The following is a 25,780-nucleotide window of genomic DNA, read 5'->3' as shown; positions in this document are numbered from 1 at the left end:
GGTCCTGATGTTCCAGCTAGCGAGGCGAAGAGCCGGAGGCTTCTTTCTTGTTGTTTGCTTGGAATTAACTGGTGCGGGTGTTTTGTGGCCCACTTTTCGAGAGGCGCCTCTCTGATCCCCACGCACCCAGTGGGGCAGGCGAGCCATGGCGAGACGGTAGCTGTCCAGTGAGGTGCGATGACCTCTCCCACCGTCAGAGGAGACCCCTGGCGCTCGTTTCCTTCGCCAATCGGATGAGCTGATAACCGGTATCTGTCTCCTCCCGTGTTGAGTCGACATCTTGCGATGACACTGGAGTGTCCTCTCAAGTGAAACTGAAGCTACAGAGCCTGGGCAGGGTGATATGGAGGGTCTGCTGTTGCCCATGCAGCAGACCCCCCCTCTCTTCGCAGCTGAAGGGTCCAAGGGAAAGACAAAGTCAATACAGCTTGGCTTCAGGTGCGCCGCAGGAGTTGCCGGTGTTGACTACAATGTCAAACCGCCTTAGGGACTCCGGCTCCGGATTTTCTGTCGGGGTTTACTCCCTTAGCCTTTCCCCTGAAGAGGTATGCCGCAAGGCAGCGGAGGTTTTTTGGAGTCAGAGTTTTCCTTCTCTGATTTTAGAGAAGGAAATAAGCCACATTTATTAGGATGCCTATTACAAATTTGATAACAAGTCTGGTGAGAATGTGGACAAATTGAAACCTTTGTGCACTGTCGGTGGGAATGTAAAATGGTGTAGCCATTGTGTAAAAGTTTGGCAGTTTCTCAAAAGTTAAACATAGAATTATCATATGATCCATATATTCCATTCCTAGGTATCTACCCCAAAAACTGAAAACAAGGAATCAAATAGATACTTGCACACCCATATTAGTTGAAGCATGGTTCCCAGCTGCCATAAGATAGGAATAACCTGTGTCTACCAATAGATAGATAAACAAAATGTGATCTATCTAGTACAATAAAATATTATTTAGCTTTGAAAAGGAAGGAAATTCTGACAAATGTCACAACAAGGATGAACCCTGTGGACATTATGCTCAATGAAATAAGCCAGACACAAAAGGACAAATATTATATGATTCCACTTTATGAGACCCCTAGAGGTGTCAAATTCATAGAGACATAAAAAATACAATAAAGATTAACAGGGTCTGAGAACACTGTGAATGATGCTGCCTTGAACATGGATGTACAATTGTTAAGAGTCCATGCTTTCATTTCTTTTGATTGTGTACCTATGGTAGTTCTATGTTAACTTTTTGAGGAACCACGATACTTATTTGACATAGTCGCTTAGAAATTCTTTATTTTTTAAAAAAAGATTTTATTTATTTTTAGAGAGAGGGGAAGGATGGGAGAAAGAGGGGGAGAGAAACATCTACTGGTTGTCTCTCCCATGCCTGCAGCTGGGACCCTGCTCGCAACCCAGGCATGTGCCCTGACTGGGAATGGAAACAGCCTTTTGGTTTGCAGGTCGGCACTCAATCCACTGAGCCACACCAAGGGAAAAAAAAAAAATCCTCTTTTTCTTGTGTGGACAGCATCCTGATGTCAGCCAGCGGTGGCTTGGATTGTCTTGTGGGAGGTAAAGATGAGCTAAGTGGCTAGATTCAGACTCTATTTCAGAGGTAGAGTCAACAGGATTGTGGATCATGTCAACATCCTTGTATTTATCCTTGACAGGATAGGACTCTTTTTCCCAAATTTCATATCCAGTTCATCCGCAAATCCTGTTTGTTTCACATTCACAATTACCCCAGAACCTATTGTCTTTTTTTTTTTTCCACACACCAGCCTGAATGATCCTAACACCAAAATCAGGGCATGTTGTTTCTCAGATTATGACACTCTAGTGCGGGATGTGCAGTTCTCAGTGCTCCTTCGGTAAACGAATCGTGTCATTAAAGTCCTGGGTTCCCAGTTTCCCAGGAATCCTTTTGGCCACCCCTAGAGTTTGAGTAAAGCACTGGTACCTGCGCATGCTCCGTCGCTAACCACCGCTCCCCCGACCGCACCCCGGGTTGAAACGGCACAAACCATTTCTACTTGTCGTACTGGGTGGGTAGGTCGTAAGACTTCCGGAGAAAGGATAGGCGTTGCGCTTCCCCTTCCTGATGAATGCTTTTAGGTGTCGCCTAGTGTGGGAGTGTGAGCAATGGCATCGGTGCCGACCGGTGCCCGCTTCCGGGCCTCTTTCTGCCGCGGAGCCGTTGACTGCCTCTGTCCCCCAGCGCTGCATTGGTGCTGTCCGTCCAGGTCACGTGGGTGTCAAGATGGCGGCCCCCAGAGCACACTGTAGCCGTCGAGGTGCGTGAAGTGGCAGCGGTGGCTGCTGGAGCGGATCAGGTGGGCGGGTTCCGCGTTTCTGGAGCTCGCTGGGGCGTTCCGGTGGCCGGGAGTACGGAGCGGGGCCCGGACCTGGCGGGCGGACACTGGGAGGACGCCTCATTGGAGGGGGTCCTGGCTCTGGGATCCATTGACTGGCGATGTGAGATGCCTCCTCGATCCTGAGTCCCGGCGAGCTCTTCCTCTTGGGTTCTGGGGACCTTGTGTCCTTGGAGTCCTTTGCTGGGGACCCAGCGCTTGTTAGGGGGTTCCATGTCGGACGACTCCTTCTTTGGGGTCTTGGGAGAAACAATATGTGAGGAACCCGCATAGATACCTTTTGAGGTATTTGGTGCCTAGGAGTCCCTTCCAAGGAAAGGGATCCTGTGAACAGCCCTGAGGGATTACGTGTTGGGGGATCCCCCAGAGGGGAGGAGAGTCTAGGTACTGGAGATCTTTTTGTTGGGAATTCTTGGTATGGAGAGAGGTCTCTAAGAGGGGAAGAGATTTCAAGGATACAGATCTCCTCTTCCATTCCTTATTAATTACTCTTGTCTGTCTCTTGAGACCTTCACAGGAGAGAGCGGATTCCACATTCTGCCTTTGTTGGGGGCTGATTCCCTCAATCCCACGCCCACACCCTGGTACCCTTTCCCACTAAAAAATGGGCCTCAGGTGTGAGCTGCGGGTTTCCAGGTGTTAGGTGGACCCTCCCTAGTCCTCCTGAGCACAGAGGCGGATGTGGGGCTCCCTGCAGAAATATTTAATACTAGCTTAGGTTTATTAAGCTCGTACTGGGTGCCAGCACTTGTACTTGGCACTGTACAGATGATATTGGATTTACACCATGTATAAAGTTTTAGTAGCGTGCCTGGCAGGTAGTAGATGTTCAATTCATCCTACAAATATTTATAAAGGCCCTGTCAGGGGTCCTGGACCTGTCTGCCCTTGACTCGCTGTGGCTCATGTCTGGCTCCTATGGATTCTGATGATTCCTCTTTCAGGAGTCACTTCCTTTGATGGTCACCTGTGCTCAAGCAGGGGCACCTCCCTCATTAAACCTGGGACGGGCCCTGCTGATGCTTCTGGGAACCAAAGGGCTACTGGCATGCCGCACGCAGCCTGCTTGTCATGTTTATGACGCAGCCACCAGGTCCCCTGTTATTCCACCTTACTTCATCCATTCAACACAGTGTCTGGTTTAGAGCTTGGCTCTGGAGCCCAACCGCCTGGATTTATAACTTCACATTGTTTCTAAGCAAGTCATTAACCTCTGCGCTTCTGTTTCTTCTCCTGTAAAATGGTGACAATCCTGGTAACTGTCTCATGTGGTTATGGTGAGGATTAAATGAGTTTGTGACTGTAAAGGGCTTAGAAGAGGTGCTTGGCACATAGCACATGATCTGTACATGTCAGCTGCTGTTAATATTAGGATTATTGAGGACCTTCTGTGTGCTGGGAATACAGCAGTGACTAAGAGACTTGATCCCTGCTTTCAGAGTTCTCCTATTCTCGTGAGGGATCAGAAGGACCATAATCAGCTAAACCAATAAGTGTACAATGTAGTGTCTAGTAGTGGTAAGCACTTCAAAGAAAGATAACAAGGGAAAAGAACGAGGGAAGAGTAACATTGAAGACTGTGATCAGGAAAGGCTTCCCTGAGGAGGTGACATTTGAGACTCAAGAAATGAGAGAGTGAGCATGGGGGCATTTTGGGAAGAGTGTTCTTGAGAGTGAGAACAGCTTTTGCAAAGGCCCAGGGCAGGACTGTGCCTAATGTGTTGGAGGAACTGTGAGGAGGCCTGTTTGGTGGAATGGAATGAGTGAGGGGAGAGGGAGGAGGTGAGGGTGGGAAGGGGACAGGGGCAGGCCACAAAGGGCCTTTGGGTCTCTCAAGGAGTTTGGAGTAATGAGACACTATAGGAAGATTCTGCAAGGGAGTCATGCAGTTGGTTTATATGCTGAGAGAATTCCCGTATCAGTTGCCTGTGCTGTGTAACAAATACACTGTTTCTTATGACGTACCCTTAGAAGTCACACTGTCTTTTCTTCCATATCCTATTGTCTACACAGGTCAGTCCTATTCATTGTGTTAGAGGGCCACATAGCACAGATACCAAGAGGTGGGGGTCATTGGAGGCTTTGTTGGGGACCAGCTACCACAGTCCCTCTAGCTGCTGTGTGGAGAGCAGACCAGTGGAGGTCATTGCTGATGTATAGGCCAAAAGCCCAGAGAGGGAAACTAACTTAGCGAGGTCTGCACAGTAAGTAGGTGGGGCCAGAGCCGGACTTTCAACCTAGATACCCAGGCTGGACAGCAGGTAGGAAGCCACTTCACCAGGTTCTAAATTAAATGAACAAGTCAGTGAGCAGAAGAAGGATGCCTCTAACCTGGCCTTTTGGTTTTCTATGGTAAGGTTTTTGTGCCTGAGACGAGCTGCGGAAGGAAAAAGGTGTGCACCATGGTGACGGAGCAGGAGGTGGATGCCATTGGGCAGACACTGGTAGACCCCCAGCAGCCCCTACAGGCCCGCTTCCGGGCGCTCTTCACACTTAGAGGGCTTGGTGGCCCGGGTGCCATCTCCTGGATCAGCCAGGCCTTCAGCGATGACTCCGCCCTGCTCAAGCATGAGCTGGCCTACTGCCTGGGCCAGATGCAGGACCGCCGTGCCATCCCTGTGCTAGTGGATGTGCTGCGTGACACCCGCCAGGAGCCCATGGTGCGCCACGAGGCAGGTGAGTTGCGAGGTGAGAGCATGGGCACCATTCTGCCTCTTGTGTCCATTCTCACTCACACATGGTCCAAACCAGGACTCAGCAAACCTGTCAAGGGTGGGTAGTAAGTGTTTTTAGTCCTGCTGGCCAGCCAGGCTGTTGCCACAAGTCAACCCTGCCATCGTAGCATAAAAGCCACCATAAACCAGAGTCAGCATGTGGGTGTAGCTGCATGCCAATAAAACTTTGAGGATGCTGAAATTTGAATTTCGTAAAATTTTCACGTACTGTGTAATGTCATCCCTTTGATTAAAAGAAGTTTTTTTTGTTTGTTTTTAATTATAAAAACCATTATATAAACAGATAGTGGGGCTGTAGGTTGCCAACACCTGTTTCATCTGTTCATTTCATTCATTGGATAAATGTTTATTGAGTGCCTGTTGTGAATGTCCTCTGAGGTACCCTGGTCCTTTCCACCAATCAGCATTGAGCTCACTCTGTCTGGTTCGTCTTAGGGGAGGCCTTGGGGGCCATTGGTGACCCAGAAGTTCTGGAAATCCTGAAGCAGTACTCCACCGACCCTGTTGTTGAGGTAACTCAGATTGGCCCTCCCTTTCCCTGCCCCTCCCTCTTCCTGCCCTCGCCTGGACCAGCCCCAAACCCTAGGTCTATTTGCCATGGGTCAGGGATTCTGGAGAGAGGTGGCAGTCAGGATGGGTGCAGGTTGCTGCCCCATTGGGCAAAACTGAATGCTTCATTTCCATCAAAACACACCCTGCTCAGCCAGCCTGTCCTGGGCCTTGAGCCACTGAGGAGCTGTCTTCACTTCTCCAGCACCTCTACCATCCATCCCTCTCATGGCCTGTCATCACCTTTAGGATAAAATTCCAGGTCCTCTCTGGGAGGGTAAAATTCCAAGTCTTCACTGACCCACGGGCCCTAAATAGTCTATTCTGACCGTCTGTAGTCAGGTCACCTCTGTGGCTAGCTCCCCTTTAGCCCTCCCCTTACAGGTCTGGCAGGTCCTGCCTCAGGGCCTTTGCATTGACCATTTCCACCTGACTCCATCTCTGACTTGGTTCTGATGTCACCTCCACATTGAGCTGCTCCCTGGCCTTCTGTCTCTTTTTATCATTTCCTAATAACCCCTGGAGGTTGGGGAAGGGGACTTGTCAAGACCACCACCATGTCCCCAGTGGCCACCTGCCACCCCTTTCTCTTCAGGTGGCTGAGACGTGCCAGCTGGCTGTCTGTCGGCTGGAGTGGCTGCAGCAGCACAGTGGGGAGCCAGCAGCAGCAGGGCCCTACCTCTCAGTGGACCCTGCCCCGCCGGCCAAGGAACGTGATGTAGGTCGGCTGCGGGAAGCACTGCTGGATGAGGCCCAGCCACTCTTTGACCGATACCGAGCCATGTTTGCCCTGCGAGATACCGGTGGCGAGGAGGCTGCCCTGGCACTGGCTGAGGGTGAGAAGGGGCCCCTGGGTGAGGCTTAGTGGCTGCATCTGTGACATGGAGCAATCTTTTCCCTGAGGACTTGCATGTTGGGCTTGGCCCTCAGCACCTCCTCATGGGTTTCACACAAATTAACGTATTCCTCAGAGGCAGTTGAGCACTCTTATTACCCCCATTATCCACAGGGTTTACTGAGGCCCAGAAAGGCAAGGAGACTTACGTGAGGTCACACAGCCAGTCAGTTAACAGGATTAGGATTTGACCCTCAGCAGCCTGGCTCCAGCATCCTTAACCTCTTCTTGTTATTATTACTTGTCTCTGTTCTTTGGGTACCCAGCCCCATGTCCCTGCATTTCCTCATCTGCTTTGATGGCACTGTCCAGCCAGTGATTCCTTTGTCACCCCTGCTCCTTCCCACAGGCCTGAGCTGTGGCAGTGCCCTCTTTCGCCACGAGATCGGCTACGTTCTGGGCCAGCTGCAGCATGAGGCGGCTGTGCCCCAGCTGACGGCAGCCCTGGCTCAGCGGACTGAGAGCCCCATGGTGCGACATGAGTGTGCCGAGGCCTTGGGAGCCATTGCCCGACCCACCTGCCTGGCTGCCCTGCGGGCCCACGTGGCTGACCCTGAGCGTGTGGTGCGGGAGAGCTGCGAGGTGGCCCTGGACATGTACGAATATGAGATGGGGCCGACCTTCCAGTATGCCGATGGGCTGGAGCAGTTGCGCTCCCACCCCTCCTAGAGCTACCGCCCGCCTTGCCCAGGGCCTCTTCCCTGCAGGACTCCGCATATACACTGAATTTGTATAAATTGGATTTTGCTTCCTTGGCTTCCTGAACCTATTTTTTTGGCCAGATCCCAGCTACTTTTTCTTCTTGACTAGCCACCCCCCTCCAGCTAGGCTGAGGTCTGCTATCTCCTACTGAGGGGCCTAGCACAGGGCTGCAGGACAGCCAGCAGGATGTCAGCATGGCAGGGAGGATGCAGGTGCGGGGCACGGGTGGGCCTGGGTTCTGGGGAGGTTTGGTGGCCTGGCTTCTCCAGGAAGGGTGTGGGGTGCAGGGAAAGGCACTGTGAAGAAACCTGTGCCCAGTGGGCCTGGGCAGGGTCTGGGTCTCTTTAACTCCCCCCCGCCCCTCACCCCCTGGCCCTGGAGGGGCTGGGCTAGGAACTTGGACTGGGCCAGGTAGGGACAAACAGGCCCTAGGTCACTGTTTAAGTGGAATATTAAATTATTTTTTGCCCTGGCTGGGTGACTCAGTTGGTTTGAGCGTCGTCCTATGCACCAAAAAGTTGCGGGTTCAATTCCCAGTCAGGGCCCATACCTAGATTTCTGGTTTGCTCCCTGGTCGGGGCGTGTACAGGAGGCAGCTGTAAAGGAAACAACTGATAGATCCATGTTTCTCTCTCCCTCCCTCTCAAATGAACATGTCCTCAGGTGAGGATTAAAAAAATTTTTGCCAAGTGCTAATTGTGTGTTGGGGAGGCTGTAGGGGTTACATTGGCTACTCAAGGAACATCTAAGGGTGTGTGTGTGTGTGTGTGTGTGTACAGGGCATTTGGAAAGCTCTGCGATCTGCCCTGTGCCAGACAATATGTGACCGGTGCAGGCCTGTGTCCCTGCTTCACCACCCATTCCCCATCGGAATATCTGCCCAGTCAGCCCCCTTCAACAGGGCCAGAGGAAACAGCTCTCCAGCTTGGGCCTCCTCAGACCCTCCTGGGGGCATGGAGGGAAGGGGTTTAGTGTATGGTTAAGAGCTAGGGCTGTGGACTTCCATCCCGTCTCCCCGTCTCCCCGTCCACCCCCACTTCCAAATGCAGCCTTGGACAGCCTATCTACCACTATAAAATGAGCCTAATGATGACCTAGTTTCACATTTCTACTGCTTTCTATGGGTCAACAACCCTGATGCAAGTGGAGGGGATTCCATGAGAGCACGGGTACCAGGACATGTGGTCCTCAGGCTCGATGATGCCCATTTAATCACAAGGATCTCTTCTTCCCACTACTCTTCTGACACCAAATGCATGAGTTTTCCACAGCAAGCAGTTTCGCATTTCTCTGTGGACACCAGCTGTGTGTCCTGCAATTCAGTCCTGACATGACCCCATAGGGTCAGGACACAGGACGACCCCCACTTTAAACAGCTTCCAAGCCTGGATCTCCTGTACTTTAGACCCACCAGGGTTCCCACCAGCCCCTCACATTTGAGGATTTGCTAGAATAGCTCACAGAACCCAGGAAAGGACTTTTACTTGCCCATTTATTTTAAAGGACACAGGTGAAGAAGAGACATGGCTAGGTCCAGAAGGGCCCCGAGCCCAAGAGCCTCTGTCCCTGTGGGTCTGGGGTGTGCCACATTCCTGGCACACTTCACTCCAGGTTCTATGGAGGGTGTGTCCCTTTGGCACCTTGATGAAATAAATCATTTCTGGTGGGTGCAGGCAGGGCTAAAAGTTCCCTCTCGCCTGTGGTTGGTTTTCCGGTCCCAGTGCCCTCCTCAGCTTAGCTCAGGCATAGTGGCACGGGTCAGTTAAGAAGCACCAAGGGGCTCTCTCACCATCATCCTCAGGAAGTGATAGGGTTTTGGGAGCTCAGTGCCAGGACCTGGACGAAGACCAACTAGACATTTTTTATTATCTGTGTCACAGGCACCCCCTCTTCCTGGGGTCCCCTCAGGGATCCCATATTTGCCCAGCTTTCCTCCCCAACTCCAGACCCCTCAGTCCCCCCCTCTGGCTTTTCCTTGTGGCCCAGGGCTAGGCGGCTGGGTCCTGGGGCCTCTTCCCATCCCAGCCATTGCCCTCTGGGCCCGCACCCCTCTGGGCGGCCTGGGCCACTGTCTGCAGGGGATCTAACCTCATCTGTGCCTAGTCCTGTTTCCAGCCTTGGCTCCCCTGAGCTCCACGCTAGAAGTCCAGCTGCCCCTCCACATCTCCACTTCCATATTGGTGAGGCACCGAAAACCCCGTATGTCCTTACATTTCTTCCTATTACCTCCAAAGTTGTTCCTCCCACAAGATACAGAAACTCCATTATTCTGGGAACTCAGCCTAAAATCATTCAGGTGTAACCCAATTAAAACCTGTCCCAAATCCTCCCAGTTCTCTCCTCTCTACCTCCACCCAGGTCCAGCCCCATCATGGCCCACCTGCATCAGCTCAGTTCCCTCAGCTCTGGGGCGCCCCAGTCTGTCCTCTCCACAGCAGCCCCCAGAGGGCGCCATTGGGCACCTGAACCAGCTCCCGTCTCTGCCCACAGGACTCCAGGGCTCCCATCTCCCTCCTGGGAAAAGCCCAAGTTTCCAGGAGGCCTACAAGGCCCCAGCCCCTCCCTGCCCTCATCTTTTCCCTCCCCGTCCCCCTGCCCCCCTGCCCGCCTTTGCTCATTCTGCTCCAACCATAAGGGCATCCTCACTGTTCCTCCATGCCAGGCACAGTCTGGCCTTGGGACTTCTGCACAGGCTGTTCTCTCTCCGAAACACTCTCCCCCCTGGTACTTCCATGGCAGGTTCCATTCCTCCTCTGGGTCTCTGCTCAAATGTCATCTCAGTATGGCCTTGGCTACCCTATTTTAAACTTTTAACTCCCTTCCTAGCAGTCCCAGCCCCTTAGATCATTGTTTCTGCCCACTCCCTCCCCATTATTTACTCTAAGGTTATGTTTTTCTCAGTCCATTTTCCCACTTGGAATGTTTGCTTCATGAGGGCAGGAATTTTCCCAGGAGAGGGAATAGCCCATGCAAAGACCCTGAGGTGGAGATGTGCAGGGTAGCAGCAGGTGTGGCTGGAGCTGATTGAGGGAGGGGGCAGCAGGTGGAAGTGATTTGCGTTGTGATTCATCCAGGCAGATGGTGGCCACAGGGAAGCCTCAATCTTCTTATCCAAAGCCCCTTAATACTTCCGTTGCACGGGTCACCTCTGGGCCTCTCCTGCTCCAGGTAGCTGCCATGCCGGGGCTGGTGGATGAGGAGAGGGCTGAGAGCTGGAGCGGGGCCCCGCCACTGTATGAGGAGTACCGCCCACCACCACTGGATGCAGTCCACCTGCCCAGGTATGTGCTGTACCTGCTGCTGGCTGCACTCCTGGTGGTGGCTGTGGCCTACGCCATTGTCAGGCATCTCATCAAGGACCTCGCCCACGACCTGGCTGGTGAGCCCCAACCCACCACGAGCCCGGCTTGAGCTAGTGCTGGGCCACTGGAGGAAGGGGTCCAAGGGCCCCTCCCAGTCAGGGAGGGTAGGAGGGTGGACAGGGGACTTGGCGAGGCTAAGGGCCTCTTTGGGTTCAGGGCAGGGGGTGGAGGGTGGGCAGGGTCCGGGGAGGCTTCTCACCAGCCTCCTGCCACAGACTGGGCCTTTGGCCCAAAGCCAGACCAGGAGGACACCCCCCGGGAGCTGTGCCCAAGCCTGGAGGGCGAGGATCTGGAGGAGCTAGACCTGCAGCTGGCCCTGGCCTGGCGGGGTGATGAGGACACTGGCAGGGGTGGCGAGGGGGCCCCTGCTATAGCCCTGGCCCAGGCCCCCCACCGCCCTTCCATCGCCTTCAAGGAACCACCGATTCGAAGCTCCTTCTGGAGGCTGAACTGAGCCGGGCAGTGCCAAGGCCCGGATATGAGCCCCTTGGGCATTGCACAGACTGGACTTGTGCTCACCAGAACCCTTTCTCCACTGATCTGCCTTGTCTTCGCAGAGAACATTCTCTGTCTCGGCTGGCAAGTTCTGGTGGTTGGACACTATTCCCACATTCCTGCTCCCCCAAACTCCCAGAATCTAACTCCACTCAGCCTCCGCCAAGCTGTCGGCAATCTGTAAACCAAGAAAGCCAAGGAGATTTTAAAAATAATAATACTAGCCAGCCCTCACCTAGTGCATAGTATGTGCCTGCTATTGTGCTAAGCCCTTTCCATGTATTATTTCACTTAATTCTCTGAGTGGTACTTACTGTCCCCATTTAATAGATGGAGAAACAGAGGCACACAGCCCAGAAATGTCTTGGTCAGGGTTCTGCCGCCACTCTACTGGGCTCCCCTACCTTTGACTCTTTCCACCCCCACCACCCACTCTTCTCATTCCTGGCTCTGCTGCTCTGCTGCTGGATCCATCTCTAGGGGCTCTAATTTCCCAATTAGCCTGAGAGCTCCTGGAGGACAGTGCCTGAGACTTCCTTCCCTTCCAGACTTTGCACAGGACAGGGCACACAGTAGGAGCTTCATATATGCCTGCTGACTGAATGAAGCGGGTCTGTTCTAGGACTGGGTTGTCTGAGCAATGTCACATGAGTAACCCATCTGCACAGTGGTTTTGTTCAGACCTCAGGAAAAGAGAAGGCTCCAGGTATACAGTAAGCACTCCATAAATGCATGTGCAGTGATGCTGGCATTCCCCACCCCCAGGGACCTCATGAAGGTCTCACAGGCCTGGGAAGTGCCAGTCTCCCATCCCCCTGGCCTTCGTGCCATGTGCCTGGGCTGTGGCTGTCCCTCAGCAGCTGGGGTGGGGTCCTCCTGCACCCAGGCAGGGCTCCATATCTAATCAACCCGGGACCAAGGTTGATGGGCAGGAGAGCCTGGAGCCTGAGTCATCAGCTGCCCAGGGTGCCCTGTTCTCTGGCCACATGGGAGTGACTGGGTTTGGTGATGGCTGGTGGGCATGTCACTCATCCCATCCAGTTCAGCTACTCGCCCCGTCAGTGACTGTGGGTCCCCAGGGGTCCAGGAGCCAGGATGAGGCAGCATAATCTGGTGGTGAGGGAGACCTGAGGTCAAATGCCAGCTCTGGCTATTTCTGCACAACCTCAGGACTCCTGGCCTCACTGAGCTTCTGTAAAGTGGAGGTGGCAAACTTTGAGGGGTGTTCAGAGGAGGAAACAACATGACACATAAAAGCACCAAGCCTGGGCCCAGGAAAGAAGGTCAGGGCCATCTCAGCCTGGCCCCTGTGGCGGGGAGCCTAGGCGACCTCAGGGTTGGCGGTCCTGGGCGGGCTCAGGGCACAGGTGCCAGATTCTCTGGGTTAATTGTTACACCAAGTCCAGAGTCTGCCCTCCTGAGGGAAAGGGGGAGTTGCCAACCAGGTGGGGTGAAGGGAGGGCCTGCCCCTGCCCCTGCCCCAGACCCACCTGCGCCTTATCAGGGGTTGGGCAGGGCCTCACCCAGCCAAAGAGGACTGTGCTCACCTGAACGGCGCACCCTGGCTGCTGGCTCCTCCATGGCCATGGAGACCCTGAAGACCGTTCTCGTGCTCAGCACCCTCTTCTTCTTGCCTGCTGAAGCCCAACAGGGTAGGGATCCCACCTCTGGGGTGGCAGATGGGGTGGAGTAATGGGGATGAGCTCACCGTATCCCTTGAGAAGAGGGGGCAGGCAGCAGAGGAAAGGGGCAGGCCGCTCTTGGAGACCCCTCCCTGGGCTGAGTGCCTAGCCCATTTCCCCTCTCTAAAACCCATCTCTGACACCCAGGCCCTTTCCAAGACCCCATATGTCTGAGCAACTCTGGTTCCCTTCTTCCTCTCACCTTTGGTGGGGGCCCTACACTCCCCCATCTCTGAGTCCCACCTTCCCACCTTCCAACAGCCACAGAACATCGCCTGAAGCCTTGGCTGACGGGCCTGGCTGCCGTTGTGGGGTTCCTGTTCATAGTCTTCGTCCTCATGCTGGCCAACCGCATCTGGTGTTCCAAAGGGAGGTGGGAACCCCGCTCCCCCACCCTCCACAGCCGCCTGTCCCTTTTCCCTTTTCTCTTCCCTCTCTCCTCCCCAAAGTACTAGGCACCACCCCCCACTTCCTAACCCTCTCCTGTCCCTTCCTGCATCTCCTCATTTCCCTGCTATTCCTTAGACCCGCATCCCACAGACCAGGATAGCCATGCAGCCCGCCCCTCCTTGCTTCCTGGAGTTCATGATCCCTAACCCTGGGGACACTGGGTTGAGGCTATCTCTGCTTTCCATCCTTCACCCACCCTCACCTCTCCTGTCTCCTCTCCTATAGAGAGGAGGATGAGGAATCCATGCTCAGAATGAAGAACACTGTGCTCCAGGACGTGGACCTGAAATACTGCCTGTGAGTGTGTACAGATGTGTGTGTGTGTGTGGTCAGGGGGTCTGTGTGAGCCCCCTCCTGGGGGGAATGGGTGTACATAATTGACCTCTTTCTGTCCTTGAACCTCTCAGACATTTTCCTGCTCCAGGGCCTTTGCACTTATTGTGGGCTCTGAGTAGAACCCCTTCCCCTATATCTTTTGGCTGGCTCCTCCTTCAGTCTCTGCTCAAATATTTTCTCCTAACAGAAGCCCATCCTGACCACCAGCCTTCCTGACACTAGGTCCCACAACCATGAGGTCAGGACTAGGGGGCAAAGACTTGGGGTGGGGGGAGGCTGGGAACATGAGTGTAGGAGCTAGGAGGAGAGAAGCCTGGCTAAAAGATTCTCAGCTGAGCCCAAAATGTGCTGTCTGTCTGTCCATCCATCCATCCATCCATCCATCTGTTCCTGGATGAGACAACTGAGCTTTAGTTTCTGCTTTTGTGAAGTGGAAAGAAACAACAATGTTGCACCCTGGCTGGTGTGGCTCAGTGGATTGAGCATGGGCCTGTGAACCAAAAGGTCACTGGTTCGATTCCCAATTATGGCACGTGGTCCCCATTTGGGGGCATAGAAGAAGCAACCAATCAATGTATCTCTCTTTCTCCCTCCATTCCCCTTTCTCTAAAAGTAAGTAAAAAAAAAAAAAAAAAAAAAAAAATCTTTGAAAAAGCAAACAAAGGTTGTTCTGAGGAGTCAATGGAGGTGCTTTCTGTAAAACACTCATCACAAGGCCTGGCACAGGTAAATGCCCGTTAAATGGGAACGACTGTTTCTTATTGTGGTCTGGGGCCTTTGTGTCTCTACAGTAGAGAAGGCAAGAGGGAGAACACAGAGGAAAAGAAGAACGAGGAGGAAAAGGCCAAGAAGGAAGGAGAGAACAACTTGGGGCTGGAACTGGAGGAGAAAGAGGAGCCCGGAGACCAGGAGAAAGCCAAGAACACAGCCTTGTGAAGATTGCCTGCCCACTTCCTCCAGGCAAACGCCCAGAGATGCCCCTTCCACACTCTATAACCAATGACCTGGACCTGAAACCACTGAAATAACTCCATCTGGGCTGGAAATAGAGTGACCGAATGAAGAGGCTTGAGACCTGCCTCACCCCCTCCTGGAGGGCTCTTTGCATCTTACATGGTCTCTATGTACCCTCCTTCCTGATTTGCCCTGCCCGGTGATTCTTCTTGCACTTGGTTATGAAGAAACCCTCTAAACTCCACAATCTCCTGGCACCCCCTGCTTCTACCCACTGTCTGGTTTCTTTTCCCTTTGCCCGGTATCTCTTGGTCAGAATCTCCCCCTCAGAACCATTATGGGCCAGGGGCTGTCTCTTGGGTACCTGCATTAAAAAATTGATCAGAGCCCTTCAGAAGGGCTCCTGTTGTGTCTTGGGACTGCTTCCCCTGGGAGAGTCAGTTGGTGGTTTGGGGGACACTGCCCGCGCAGGTATGGCCGATCAGGCTGCACAGATGCCCTGGGTGGAGTAAGCGCGTCCCCTGCCATCTTGATTTTACTGTCCTGCTCCAGGGACTTTGAGCCTCAAGGGCTGTCTCCTGGGAAATTCTTGTTTCCTCCTCCCACATGTTTTGGGTCACATAACGTTGTAACTCAATTTCTGAGAACTGGGTCTTGGGGGGCGGGCAGAACCCTGCATTTTTTAGGGAACCCAAGCATTTTCTCCTCTCGATTTCCAGTCTTCTCCACTTCCTTTGGGCCCTGGACCTTGCCCTAGACATTAACTATTTCTTAATAGTTAAATAGTCTTAATGAGGACTTTAACAAAAAATGGCATTTGGAGATCTGTTCTGGGGCCTGTAGCTGAGGGTGGTAGGATCCTACCCAAAGGTTATTAAGAATACTTCCAGGATTGCCCACCAGGTGGGCAAGGAAACCATAAATAAACAAACAAAATAAAAGCCCTAGTAGACACTCCTATTAAACACCTGGCATCTTTATCCTCTCTCAGTTTCTAATAGTACCTAATTAGCCCCATTTTCCAGTTGAAAATACTGAGCCTTAGAAAGAGGGAAGGCACTGGGGCAGGTTTCCCTGGCTGTTGTTGACAGAGCTAGGATGGAAGCTCAGGCTGCCCAAAATATGGGAGTGTTTGCAGGCTATGGCTAAGGTCCAGTCTGGAGGTTCAGGTCTTAGGATGGTGGTGGTGCGGTTGGGGTAGGGGGTATTCTTTCTTTGCCATGGTTCCTACTTGGGAGAACTGTGTTCTTCTGCAGTGCTATGTGGCACTGGGGGAGGTGGCCTGACCTCTCTGAGTCTCAGGTTGTCTCTCCTGCAATGCGAAGGCAGGAGTTCTGACCGTCAGTGTCTAAGGCTTGAAGGAGGCGCTGGGGTTTAAGGGCCATTGCAAGGCCTAGCACGCAGTAGGTTCTCAGGAGATGAGTTCCCCACCTTTCTTGAGCCTCTCCCTCCCATGGCTCTGGCTGTGGGGAGTGAGGGTGAACTTAAGGGAGATAAGGTGCTGGCATGCTTGGGACCCTGGTCCCCTTCCCAGGGAACCCAGAACCCAGAACACTTCCTGTGGTACTGGCCCCAACCTGCCCTGGAGTGTCCTGGGCAGAACCTGTACCCCAGAACCTGCTGGACAGGGACAAGAACAGACAGACCACATGGACAGATTCTGGATGACACCCCCAGGAACTCCAGGCAGCTCTGGTCCCACAGCAGGTTCAGGCCCAACCCTGTAAGGCCTTGAGGAGCAGGAAGGAGAAGAAAGAAGGGGAGGATACTAACCTGGTGGTCAGGCTGCTGACCCTACGCTGTTCCTGTCTCACAGTGGCCCAGAGGAGAACCTGGCTGGTGGGGCTGGGAGCTGCATTGGCCTTTTCTTCCTCATCTTTGTCCTCGCCGTGGTCTATGCCATTTGGTGTAGTCTTATGACAGGTGGGCCCCATGCTCTCCTGGTTCCACCTTCCCTAACCCTCTTCCCTCACAAAGCCCCCCCCACCGAAGACCCTCTCCTCTCAGTCTCCTCTAAGGAGGCAGGAAAGGGCCCTGGGGGTAATTCTTTGATTCAGAGTTCATGGGGGCCTCACATAACCTTCCTGACTTCCCCCTGACTGCCTGCCAAATGAGGTGGCTTCCTCACAGAGCAGCCCATTCCTTCGTGTGCTTCAAATGGGATCTGTGAAGTTTTTCATCACCTTCCCTCTTACCTCATTCACTTATGCACCCACCTGTTTAATTCACATCCACTTACCATCTATTTATCCATCCACTCATCCAACCCTCTCTCCTTCCAGCCATCCATTATCCCTCCCTACTTCCTTCCTTCTTCCCTCCATCATCCATTCCTCTCTGTCCATCCCTCACTCCATCCATCCATGCATCCATCCACTCACCATTCACCCATCCATTCACCTTCCCACCACCTACTCACATGTTCATCCATCCATTCATCCACTTATTTACCTATGCACCCATCAACTTGTCCATTCCCCCATGTCTTTGCCCATCTACTTGCCCACAGTTTTGAGATCTAGGAAGCCAGAGGGACCAGACTTGGGGTCACGTAGCACAAGCCTGGGCTTCAGCACTTCCTGTTCAAATTGGGCAAATGTCCTCACCTGCCTGAGCCTCGGCATCCCTTTCTGGACAATGGAAATGAAAAGAGTGCAGGACTCAGTTTCTGAGAGAATTGTAAGAGGGTTATCTGGGCCCTTCTCGTCTTCACAGTAATAAAGAGGAAGATAAGGAGACTGTGAGGAAGGAGGAGAAGGAAAGAGAGGGAGACTGGAGGTTGGAGCTGGAGAAGAGGAGCTTTCAAACCATGCAAGAATGATGAGCTCCTCATGAAGGCTTCTCACTTGCTTCTCCAGGCAGTGCCCAGGGCTGCTCGAATGCCTGCTCTGTACCCTATAAGCAAAGGCCTGGTTCTGGGGCCTGGGAAGTGGCTCCATCAGGGTGCAGTGTCCCTTAATGAAGAGGGCCCAGGGTCCACCCCAAGGTCTTCCTGGAGGGCCCTTTGCAGTTCCCTGGGCATCACACACACCCTTCCCAAGCCTGGTCTCCACCCGCTAATTCTTAAGCTTGGAGGCTACCCCTGGACAAGGAGCTTACCACATCCCCACGACCCCCACCATCTCATACCTCTACCCCATCTGCATTGCAGGAATCTTTTTAACCCACTGCCTGATTTCTGTTCTCACCTCCAATTTCTGCTGCCCTTTGGATTTTATCAGAGAAGCCAGCTCTTCCTCCTGCCCTCCTATGTCCAAGATCTTTTGTGGCCCTGCTTCCATGAGTTCACAGAAATCATTTGGCACCCAGTCCCTCCCCTGACCTCGGTCTGCATCTCTGACACATGGGAGCTGCCCAAGCTCCCTTTTCACTGGCAAAGGGAAGGTGAGAAGAAACTGTGTCTCTTTGCATGACCCAGGGTAGAGCCAACCCTCCTGTAATCTTGCTTTTGCTGCTGCCGCACGTGAACTTTGAGCAGGCTCAGAACAAGGACTGTTTCCTGGGAGATGAGGGCCCCTCCCACCATATGCCATGTCCTGGAAGCTGTGACACCAAGGAGCTGGGGTTTGAGGGTGCACATTGTCACCACCCCATTCTTCCTGTCCAGTGTTCCTGGTGGTGGCTCCATAGAAAAAGAGTTGGAAGCCCTGGCTGCTGTGGCTCAGTGGATTGAGCGTCGGCCTGCGAGCCAAGTGTCGCTGGTTTGATTCCCAGTCAGGGCACATTACTAGGTTGCATATCAGGTCCCCAGTTAGGGGCGTGAGTGAGAGGCAACCACACAGTCATGTTTCTCTCCCTCTCTTTCTCCTTTCCCCTCTCTCTAAAAATAAAATAAAATTAATTAATTTAAAAAAAGAAAGAGTTGGAGTTCCAGCTTTGTTGTTGTGTGATCCCAGGCAAGTAATTTAACCTCTCTGTGCCTAAGTGTCCTGCCCTCTAAAAGGCGAGGAAAAGAACTAGATCCTTCTTAAGTCTTCATGAGGATTTAAATAAAATAGCACCTACAAAAGTCCTGAGCACTGAACCCCAGACCCAAAAGGCATCTAATAAATGTCAGCCTTTTGTTACACTGAAATGCTGACAATGCGGCAGGGCCAGTGAGACTTCCCTTCTGACTAGGGGACTCTAAAGGCTAGAGGGTGTGTTTTCTGACTGCAGTTCTACAAGTGCAGAAACTTTCTGCTTCCAGTCTCCTCCGTGCACAGTTGGGGTTCCCAGTGGGTGGGGTTCTGGGGAGGGAGGGAAGGGAGAAAGGAGGAGCTGTCCTCAGGTTGCTTCCCCACTAGGAGGCACCTGCCAATTCGTGTGTTGGCAGGGGTTGCCGATTTTTTGGGTTGTTTCAAGCCTGCCTCCCTTTTATGGCATTTAGTGGGGACCCAGGGATGGTAAACAGTCTGCAGTGCTGGGACAGGTCCCCAAAGCCAACAACTGCTTCATCCTAGGGGCCAATGGCTGAAAAACAGTGAGGGTTTCCTCAAGATTACAGGCCAGATTGAATCCCACAGTCCAACCCCGCTGATATCCCTCCAACCCAGCTGAGCCCCCACCCTAGTTGACCCTGCCCCCCCCACAAGCTGACTCTCTATCCTCGACTGAGCCCCTGATCCTATATGAGCTCCCCGCAAAAGAAGCTCCTGCCAGTGCCCCCATTTCCTGCTACAGGGAAGGGCCGGACGTGGGGATAGGGACAGAGGTGGATGAGGGCTGCCTGCTGACTCCTCCGCCCAGAACCTGGTTTCTGGGTCCAGGTCCTCAGTCCTCCCACAGGGGGGCGCCAGAACCTCACTGCTGAAGGCAGGAGAAGCTTCGCATCCTAAGACTGCAGAGGGTTGGAGCTGTCAGAAGCAGAGCTGGGAAGGGCCTGGAGGAGAGCTCACCCAAACGCACCATCTGAAGCAGGTCTCTCCCCTTCAGCACTGCCGCCGTGGGCACTGGGGGGGGGGGGGGGCGTTCTGGGCACTGTGGGTTGTTGAGCAGAAGCCTGGCCTCCACCCATTCAATGCAAATAGCTTCCCCAAGTCATGACCACAGATGTCCCCAGACATTGTGAGAAGTCCTCTGGGGACATTTGATCTAAAGGTCTCAGGACGCCTGCTGGCTCACCCAAAGTGTGGGGGCCCTTGTTTCCTATGGCCACCTGCCCCTCCAGCCTCTACCCTTCACTTTGGTACAGAACACAGAACAGTCGGCACTGAGCGTAGAAAGGATCCAAGGCAGCCAGAAAGAGTCGAAGCATAGCTTGTTTAATTTTTATACATTTTTCTTTTTTATTTTTTGCCTTTTATTGAATCTTTTATGGAATCCCCCCTTTTCTTCTTCTTCTTTTTTTTTTTTTTTTTTTGCATAGGGAAACAAACAAACAAAATAATAATAGCCAGAGTCACTTTCTGTAAATGGTACTTAGGCGCGTCTGCAAAAACCGAAATGACTGCATAATATACAAGGTTATGATTGGAGTATGATGTGAGGGAGCAGGGCGGGCGAGCCAGGAGAGGGAGCAGGCTGGGCCCAGGTCTGCTCAGATGTCCCCTTGTCCCCCATCCAGTCCCCACACTGGGGAGGAGGAGGAGCAGACCCAGCCAGAACCTCTCCCAACTTGGGTTCATGAGCACGGGATGTGTGTTACCCAGTGTGTGCAGCAAGCAGAAAGCAAGAAACAGTAAACTATCCTGGTAATATCAGTAAAATATAAAATGAGAAAAAAAAAACCCTCAAAAAATATCTCGGACAAAAAAGAAAACGAACAGCAACACCACCAAAAATTTTAAGAAGGAAGGGAGGAAGGAAGGGAGGAAGGAAGGGAGGAAGGAAGGGAGGAAGGAAGGAAAATGGGTCTCTTTCCCTCCTTCCTGTTGGCCCCACCATGCTGTGTGCTCTGTCCCTCTATCTACACTCTGCCTGTCCTTTCCCCATGTGGGGTCCTGGGGAGTGGGAGGGCAGGAAGTGGTGGTCAGGGGCGAGGACCCTTGGACTTGAAGGGGCTTTGGTTTGGGGGGGCCTGACTGGGACCCTAGATAGGAGGATCAATAGATACAAGTGTTGATACATCTTGGGAATGGGCTTCAGGGTTCCCAACTGGAGGGACGCTGGGGAAGCTCCAGTTCCCCTTCCAGTGGGTCCCCTTCTAGCCAGGTGTGAACAGAGGGCTGTGGGGAGGGGCGGCAGCTTGGGGATGTGTGACTTCCTTCCCCTCCTGGAGCCCTTAATCCTGTTAGATCCTGCCTCCTCTTTCCTGAGGCCTGGCTCCCCCCACTACCCCCAGGGAGTTGGGGAGAACCCCAAAGCCACACCAGCAGACATGTGAGGCACTGCTTGGGAAAAGTCTGTTTTGGTATCGCTGGCAACAAGTCCTGCTGGTATTGCTTTGGGTCTGTCTCCCTGCCTTGCTGGGGGCAAGGGTGGGGGGTGGGCCTCGGGTCAGGTCAGGTCCCACACACTGTGATAGTGATACACTTTAGTAATGGATGGATGGTGGGGCAGACAGTGTCAGCTTGGAGGTGAGACTCTTAGGAAGTGTCCAATGGCACAGAAATGGGGAAGATGGAAGCATGTGGAAGAAGCTGGATTTGAGGGTGGATGTCTGGATCCCCTTTCCCAACACCCTCCAGAAAGAAAGGAAAAATCAGGGTCTCAGAGATTCCAGGCCAAAACAAAAAGCAGCCACTATATAACCTGTATTATAATAAAATAATTCATATATATATCCCTACACTGAAGGTCAAAGTACCACTGGAGAAGCAAGAATGAGGTGGGGGGTCCTGTGTGCTGCCTCTTCTAAAGGGCGCTCGATGATTGCTCATGGCCCCAGGGTTCTGCCTAACTGGCTACTGTCCAGTCAACTCTGCCTGCCCCGGAACACTGCTGTCTCTGGGGACAGATGGAAGGTTCTGGAGCGGGAAGGGGGATCCTTGGGGCTGAGGCTGGAATTGTCCGCTGCTTGGGGAGCTGCAGCACCCCTGTCTCCTTTGGGATTTCTTTAGTCTGATTGTCTAGCTCAGGGTGGGGCTCAGAACTCAATCAGAACCTGGGTTCCAGATCTGGGCATGGGGGACCCCAAACCCTGTCCCCAGTCAGATAGGGTCAGGTCTTCTCATACCTCCCTCTCCAACCTGGTCTGGTGCCCTCACCCGAGAGAGGGATGGGGGCAGTTTGCATATATTTAGGAGGCCCCTCTATTCTCTTTCCACAGCATGAGCTGAACCCCAGGGTCAGGCTGGGGGTTGGGGGGTTTATACATGGGTGGGGATAGATGAGTCCTAGGTGACACGGGCTTGGGAGAGGGTTGAGAAGATGTCAGTTTCATACATGTGGAAAAACAAAACAAAACACAAAAAGCCAACCCAACAAAGGCCTCTATCCCCACCTCGGGGCATAAACCCAAACTGCAGAGGTGGGTCAGGGGTCTGGTTTCTGGTGTTTCTGCCTTATTCTGCCTGCAGCGAGGTGCCTGGGAATTCTGCCCAACAGGGGCCTTATAGCTTTTCCAAGAAAAGGGGACAAACAACCCCAGGATAACACACTGGCTGGGCAAGACTTGCCTGCAGTATCAGCAATGGTGCTGGAAGGGCAAGATTGCAGACAGGGAGCCGGAAGGGTACACTGTGGGGGGCAGTCCATGGAGGGACAGAATGGTCCCAGAGGGGCCGAGTATAAAAGGCAGAAATCAGCCACATGAAAATTGACACGCATGGCCTTGGGCTCTCTGGCCAAGTGACAGTTCTTAAGGGCACTGTCATAGTTAGCAGAGGCCGAGGTCTGGGCTCTTTCCCTGTTCCCTGGCGCTCGCGGAGGTGTCTTTTGGGAAGAAAACATGAATGAGTGTATGGTGGCTGATGGAAGCCAGGGCCTTTCTGCAAAGTCCCACCCTGCTCTGGAGACAATTTTAAAGTCCAAGGGGGCATCAGGCAAATAAAAGGGGACCATCGTCCAACTGGTGTGTCCCCCTGGGTGGGGTCCTCCCTGCCAGGCACCCCATTAACCACCTGCTATTGTCTTGCCTTTGGTTGAGTTAAAGGTAGAGGGCATGGGAACTTAAAAAAAAGAAAGGAAAATAAAAGAAAATTAAAAACGAGAAAAAGACAACAGCAAAGCCAGCCACCCAGACAGAGGCCTATGATGGGATGTCCCCCTGACTGTCCCTGACCCCTCTGGCCTCCCTAACAGGGCCTCTGGTGGCTGGGCTAGACCTACAGGTACAGACAGACAGATATTGCATATATCAAGTTTGGTTTTTGATTTTTTTTTTTTCATACCAGATACCCTCCATTAGTCACAGCTGGAAGACATAGAAGTGGGTGTTGGGGGGAAAAGACAGGGCAGGAGAGATCTGACACCCAGTGCCAGTCTCCAGGGATGGGAGACAAGTGGGTCCTTTGGCAAGAAGGAGGGGGTACACAGGGGAAGAGAGGGGACCTCTTTGGGGATGGGAGAGCAATTTGACCCTGAGCCAGAGGGACGCCAGCCTGCATGAAAGGTGGGAGGGGGGTCTGGCTATCGGCAGGATGGGCACCCTGTGAGGGTACTGCCTGGGGTCATGCATGCATGCGTGGCATCTGGGGGACTGGCTGGTGGCCCAAGGGCACACTCCTGAGGTCTGTCTGCTGCTGTGGGTGGGGGCTTCACAAATGACCCCTTGGAGCCCAGGGGTGGGGCTGGGGGTGGCAGAGCACCAGGGAGCACCCCCAATGCAGCAGGAGCCATGGAGACAGAGCCCAGGGCAGGTGGGGTGTGGGCGGTGGGGCTGATCACCGGGCCATTGCTCTGTGGATTGCTCTTTTACCGTGTAATTTTTTTAAAGTTGTTGTTTATTATTATTATTATTTTACAAATAGAAATACATCCCTTTTCCATTTTTACTTTTTATTTCATGTCATTGTTTTGTCTTTTTCTTTTTAACTACACGAGCAGGGCATGCAGCTACCTTTGCGCTGATATTGTTTAAAGGTAATACTTATTTTCGGAAGGCAAGGCACATCATGTGGTAGAAAATTTCGTGCAAATTAGGAAACATGGACTTTTTTAAAGGTTTTTTTTTGTATCTTTTTTAAAGAGGAGGGGAGTAGTGGGGGCTGGGAGGCTGGGGGTGGGAGATAGAGCCAGGTACAACTTGCCATGCAGTGTCAGCTTCAGCGAGCCGACGGTAGGAGCCAGGTCACAGGAGTCCTCGACTAAGCACCATGCAAAGTTAGATCGCGCTGGGGGCTGCCAGGCGCCCCCTCCCCTACCACGCCTACCTGCACCCTAAGGTTCCCGGTTGAGAAGCTTCCGGATACCCTAGCTGCCTTCCCCTCCTGCCCTCCCAAAGATTAGCCCATGCTTTGGTCCCCACTGGCCACCTGGAGGGGCCCTGGGGATCCACAGATGGACCAAGGGTTCTTGAAACCCTCTGGACAATAGGAGGGTGGGTTAGTGGGGAAGGGTCTTGGGTCTTTCTCTTTATGATCAAGTGGGTTCGCCAAGCCCCTCGGGCTGGTTTGGGAGGAAAGTCCGGTTTCTGGAGGTGGGGGGTAGGCTGGCCAGGCCCAGGGAAACCAAGAGAAGGAGCAGAGGGCCAGGCTGGGAGCAGATGAGGCGGAGGCCCTGCCCAGGGCAACAGCTTTGGCCTAGGCCTGGGATAGGCGTCATGGTGGGGTAGGTATTCCTCAGCGCCAGGTATGGAGGCTGGAGGCGGCCAGTGGGGGCTCAGATGGATGGGCCAGGAGGGGTCTCTGTGTTTGGGTCTTGTGACTCTAGAACACCTAACACTCCCTCCCAGGCCCCCCACCCAAGATGGCCATCCCGGGGTGGGGGCAGGAATGGGGCTGGGGAGCTGGGGTGGGGCGCACCCGGTATCCCCAGCTTAGTGTTTTTGGAGCGGCTCAACGGAAAACGCTTAGCAGATGGGAGGCCCCCTAACAGCATAGGGGGCCCAGAGGTGCTGGCACCCCCTCCGCCAGAATTCCCCACCCCTTCCAGGATTGCATGAATTGCAGTCCTTCTGGGGGCCCAGCTGCAATGCACCTCCCTAGCTGTGCCCACTTTGGGGGGAAATAAAAGTGCAAACTGTAGCCCCCCTTTGGGCTGAGAGGCACCAGGGAGGGGGTGTCGCTCCAGGATGTAAGGCACTGGCAGAGGAGGCGTGGGGGGGGGGACACCGGTTTCCCCAGACCCTGCCCCCGCCCCCGCGCCCCAGCATGGCAGGATGCTTGGGGGACACCCAGCTCTGCCCCTTGGGCCCACTGGGGGGTCCCCATCTCTCTGAGGGGAGCATAGCAATGAGGGGTCAGGGACTGGAGGTGGCGGGTGGGGATGCCCACGGCCACTCTCACATCTCAGCTGGACAAAGAGGGGCAGGTGGTGGGAATCAGGCACTTAATCCACTCACTCTCACCTCCCACCCACTCTGGGTAAGTGGGAGGGCCCTCCCCTCCCAGGGCTCAGTGGATGGAGACTCCAGATGACCCCCTTTCTTGAAGAGCTCTGGGTCTTTCCATTCTGCCCCCAGAGCCCCTTCCTTGGAAAGTGCATTTCTTACAGTGTGTGCAACGTGGATCCCTCCCCTGGGGGTGTGGGGCCGCAGGCGGTGCGGTGGGGGTGGCCTTCTATGCCGCTGGGTGTGGGGCTGGGGGGGCAATTGCATAGAGACTTCTCCTCCCAAACAGGCAGGTGTGGGGATGAAAGACCGAGTCCCAAGCCAGCCCAAATGCACACTTTGGGGCAGGTAGACATCTCATGACTGACAGCAGGACACTCCTGAGAAAGAATCTGCCATGCGTCCTTGTCCCCTGGTGATGACCAGGGTCTCCCACAACCCTCTTCTGCCCTTGTCACTTTCCTGCTCACCCTGGCCTCCACGGTGCCTGCCTTCCTGCTTGGAAACACCAACACCAGTGTGGGAAGCCTGGCCAACATCCTGGTGGTAGTGACGATGGGGGCGCGGGGGAGAGGTGGCCTTTCTGAGTGTCCTGCCCCATGGGGCCTGGGCACTGTCACAGGCACCAGGCTGCGCTCACCTGGTCCTGGTGGAGGTGGAGGTGGGCACCTGCCCTTCCAGAGCAGCAGCGAGAGATGAGTAACTTAGGGAGACCCCTGTGGCACTGTTAGATCCTCAAGTCCTCTACCGAGGGGTGGCAGGTCCAGCCAAGGGGTGGCAGGTCTAGCTGTGGCGTCCCAAGAGTCTGAAGCGTTGCAGTCTTCTTTACCTTTGTCTTCTTGCTTGGGTGGGTTTATTTTTATGCTTTTTTTCCCGTTTGTCTTTTTTTTGGCCTTTTT

At 53.6% G+C, this 25,780-nt stretch overlaps 3 protein-coding genes across 3 annotated transcripts; all 3 read left to right on the top strand.

Moving 5' to 3' along the window:
• The first annotated feature begins 2,347 nt into the window (after positions 1-2,347).
• On the top strand, positions 2,348-7,724 carry DOHH (deoxyhypusine hydroxylase). The gene is made up of 6 exons (XM_090289294.1): positions 2,348-2,754; positions 4,384-4,631; positions 4,728-5,046; positions 5,541-5,617; positions 6,250-6,490; positions 6,899-7,724. The coding sequence occupies exons 3-6, from the start codon at positions 4,773-4,775 to the stop codon at positions 7,216-7,218; spliced, it is 912 nt and encodes a 303-aa protein (XP_090145420.1). The 5' UTR covers positions 2,348-2,754; positions 4,384-4,631; positions 4,728-4,772; the 3' UTR covers positions 7,219-7,724.
• Positions 7,725-10,428: 2,704 nt separating this feature from the next.
• On the top strand, positions 10,429-11,224 carry SMIM44 (small integral membrane protein 44). Its single transcript, XM_090288773.1, has 2 exons — positions 10,429-10,630; positions 10,829-11,224. Exons 1-2 carry the CDS (start codon positions 10,429-10,431, stop codon positions 11,065-11,067), a joined length of 441 nt encoding a protein of 146 aa, XP_090144899.1. The 3' UTR covers positions 11,068-11,224.
• A 1,389-nt stretch (positions 11,225-12,613) lies between these two features.
• Positions 12,614-15,495, top strand: SMIM24 (small integral membrane protein 24). The gene is made up of 4 exons (XM_090289293.1): positions 12,614-12,760; positions 13,052-13,163; positions 13,466-13,537; positions 14,368-15,495. Exons 1-4 carry the CDS (start codon positions 12,688-12,690, stop codon positions 14,510-14,512), a joined length of 402 nt encoding a protein of 133 aa, XP_090145419.1. The 5' UTR covers positions 12,614-12,687; the 3' UTR covers positions 14,513-15,495.
• The last annotated feature ends 10,285 nt before the right edge of the window (positions 15,496-25,780 follow it).

Source organism: Furipterus horrens, unplaced genomic scaffold (genome assembly GCF_987537825.1).
Source record: "Furipterus horrens unplaced genomic scaffold, mFurHor1.1.pri manual_scaffold_10, whole genome shotgun sequence".
Lineage (NCBI taxonomy): Eukaryota > Metazoa > Chordata > Mammalia > Chiroptera > Furipteridae > Furipterus > Furipterus horrens.
This window is presented reverse-complemented; position numbering and strand designations above follow the sequence as displayed.

What these genes read in the sequence shown, in the direction of transcription:
- DOHH (XM_090289294.1), top strand. Translation starts at nt 4,773, where the DNA reads ATGGTGACGGAGCAGGAGGTGGATGCCATTGGGCAGACACTGGTAGAC. An exon ending in CCACCGACCCTGTTGTTGAG is followed by an intron (nt 5,618 to 6,249) that starts GTAACTCAGATT and finishes CTTTCTCTTCAG; the next exon opens with GTGGCTGAGACGTGCCAGCT. An exon ending in TGCCCTGGCACTGGCTGAGG is followed by an intron (nt 6,491 to 6,898) that starts GTGAGAAGGGGC and finishes TCCTTCCCACAG; the next exon opens with GCCTGAGCTGTGGCAGTGCC.
- SMIM44 (XM_090288773.1), top strand. Translation starts at nt 10,429, where the DNA reads ATGCCGGGGCTGGTGGATGAGGAGAGGGCTGAGAGCTGGAGCGGGGCC. An exon ending in CCTCGCCCACGACCTGGCTG is followed by an intron (nt 10,631 to 10,828) that starts GTGAGCCCCAAC and finishes CTCCTGCCACAG; the next exon opens with ACTGGGCCTTTGGCCCAAAG.
- SMIM24 (XM_090289293.1), top strand. Translation starts at nt 12,688, where the DNA reads ATGGCCATGGAGACCCTGAAGACCGTTCTCGTGCTCAGCACCCTCTTC. An exon ending in GCCTGCTGAAGCCCAACAGG is followed by an intron (nt 12,761 to 13,051) that starts GTAGGGATCCCA and finishes ACCTTCCAACAG; the next exon opens with CCACAGAACATCGCCTGAAG. An exon ending in GTGGACCTGAAATACTGCCT is followed by an intron (nt 13,538 to 14,367) that starts GTGAGTGTGTAC and finishes GTGTCTCTACAG; the next exon opens with TAGAGAAGGCAAGAGGGAGA.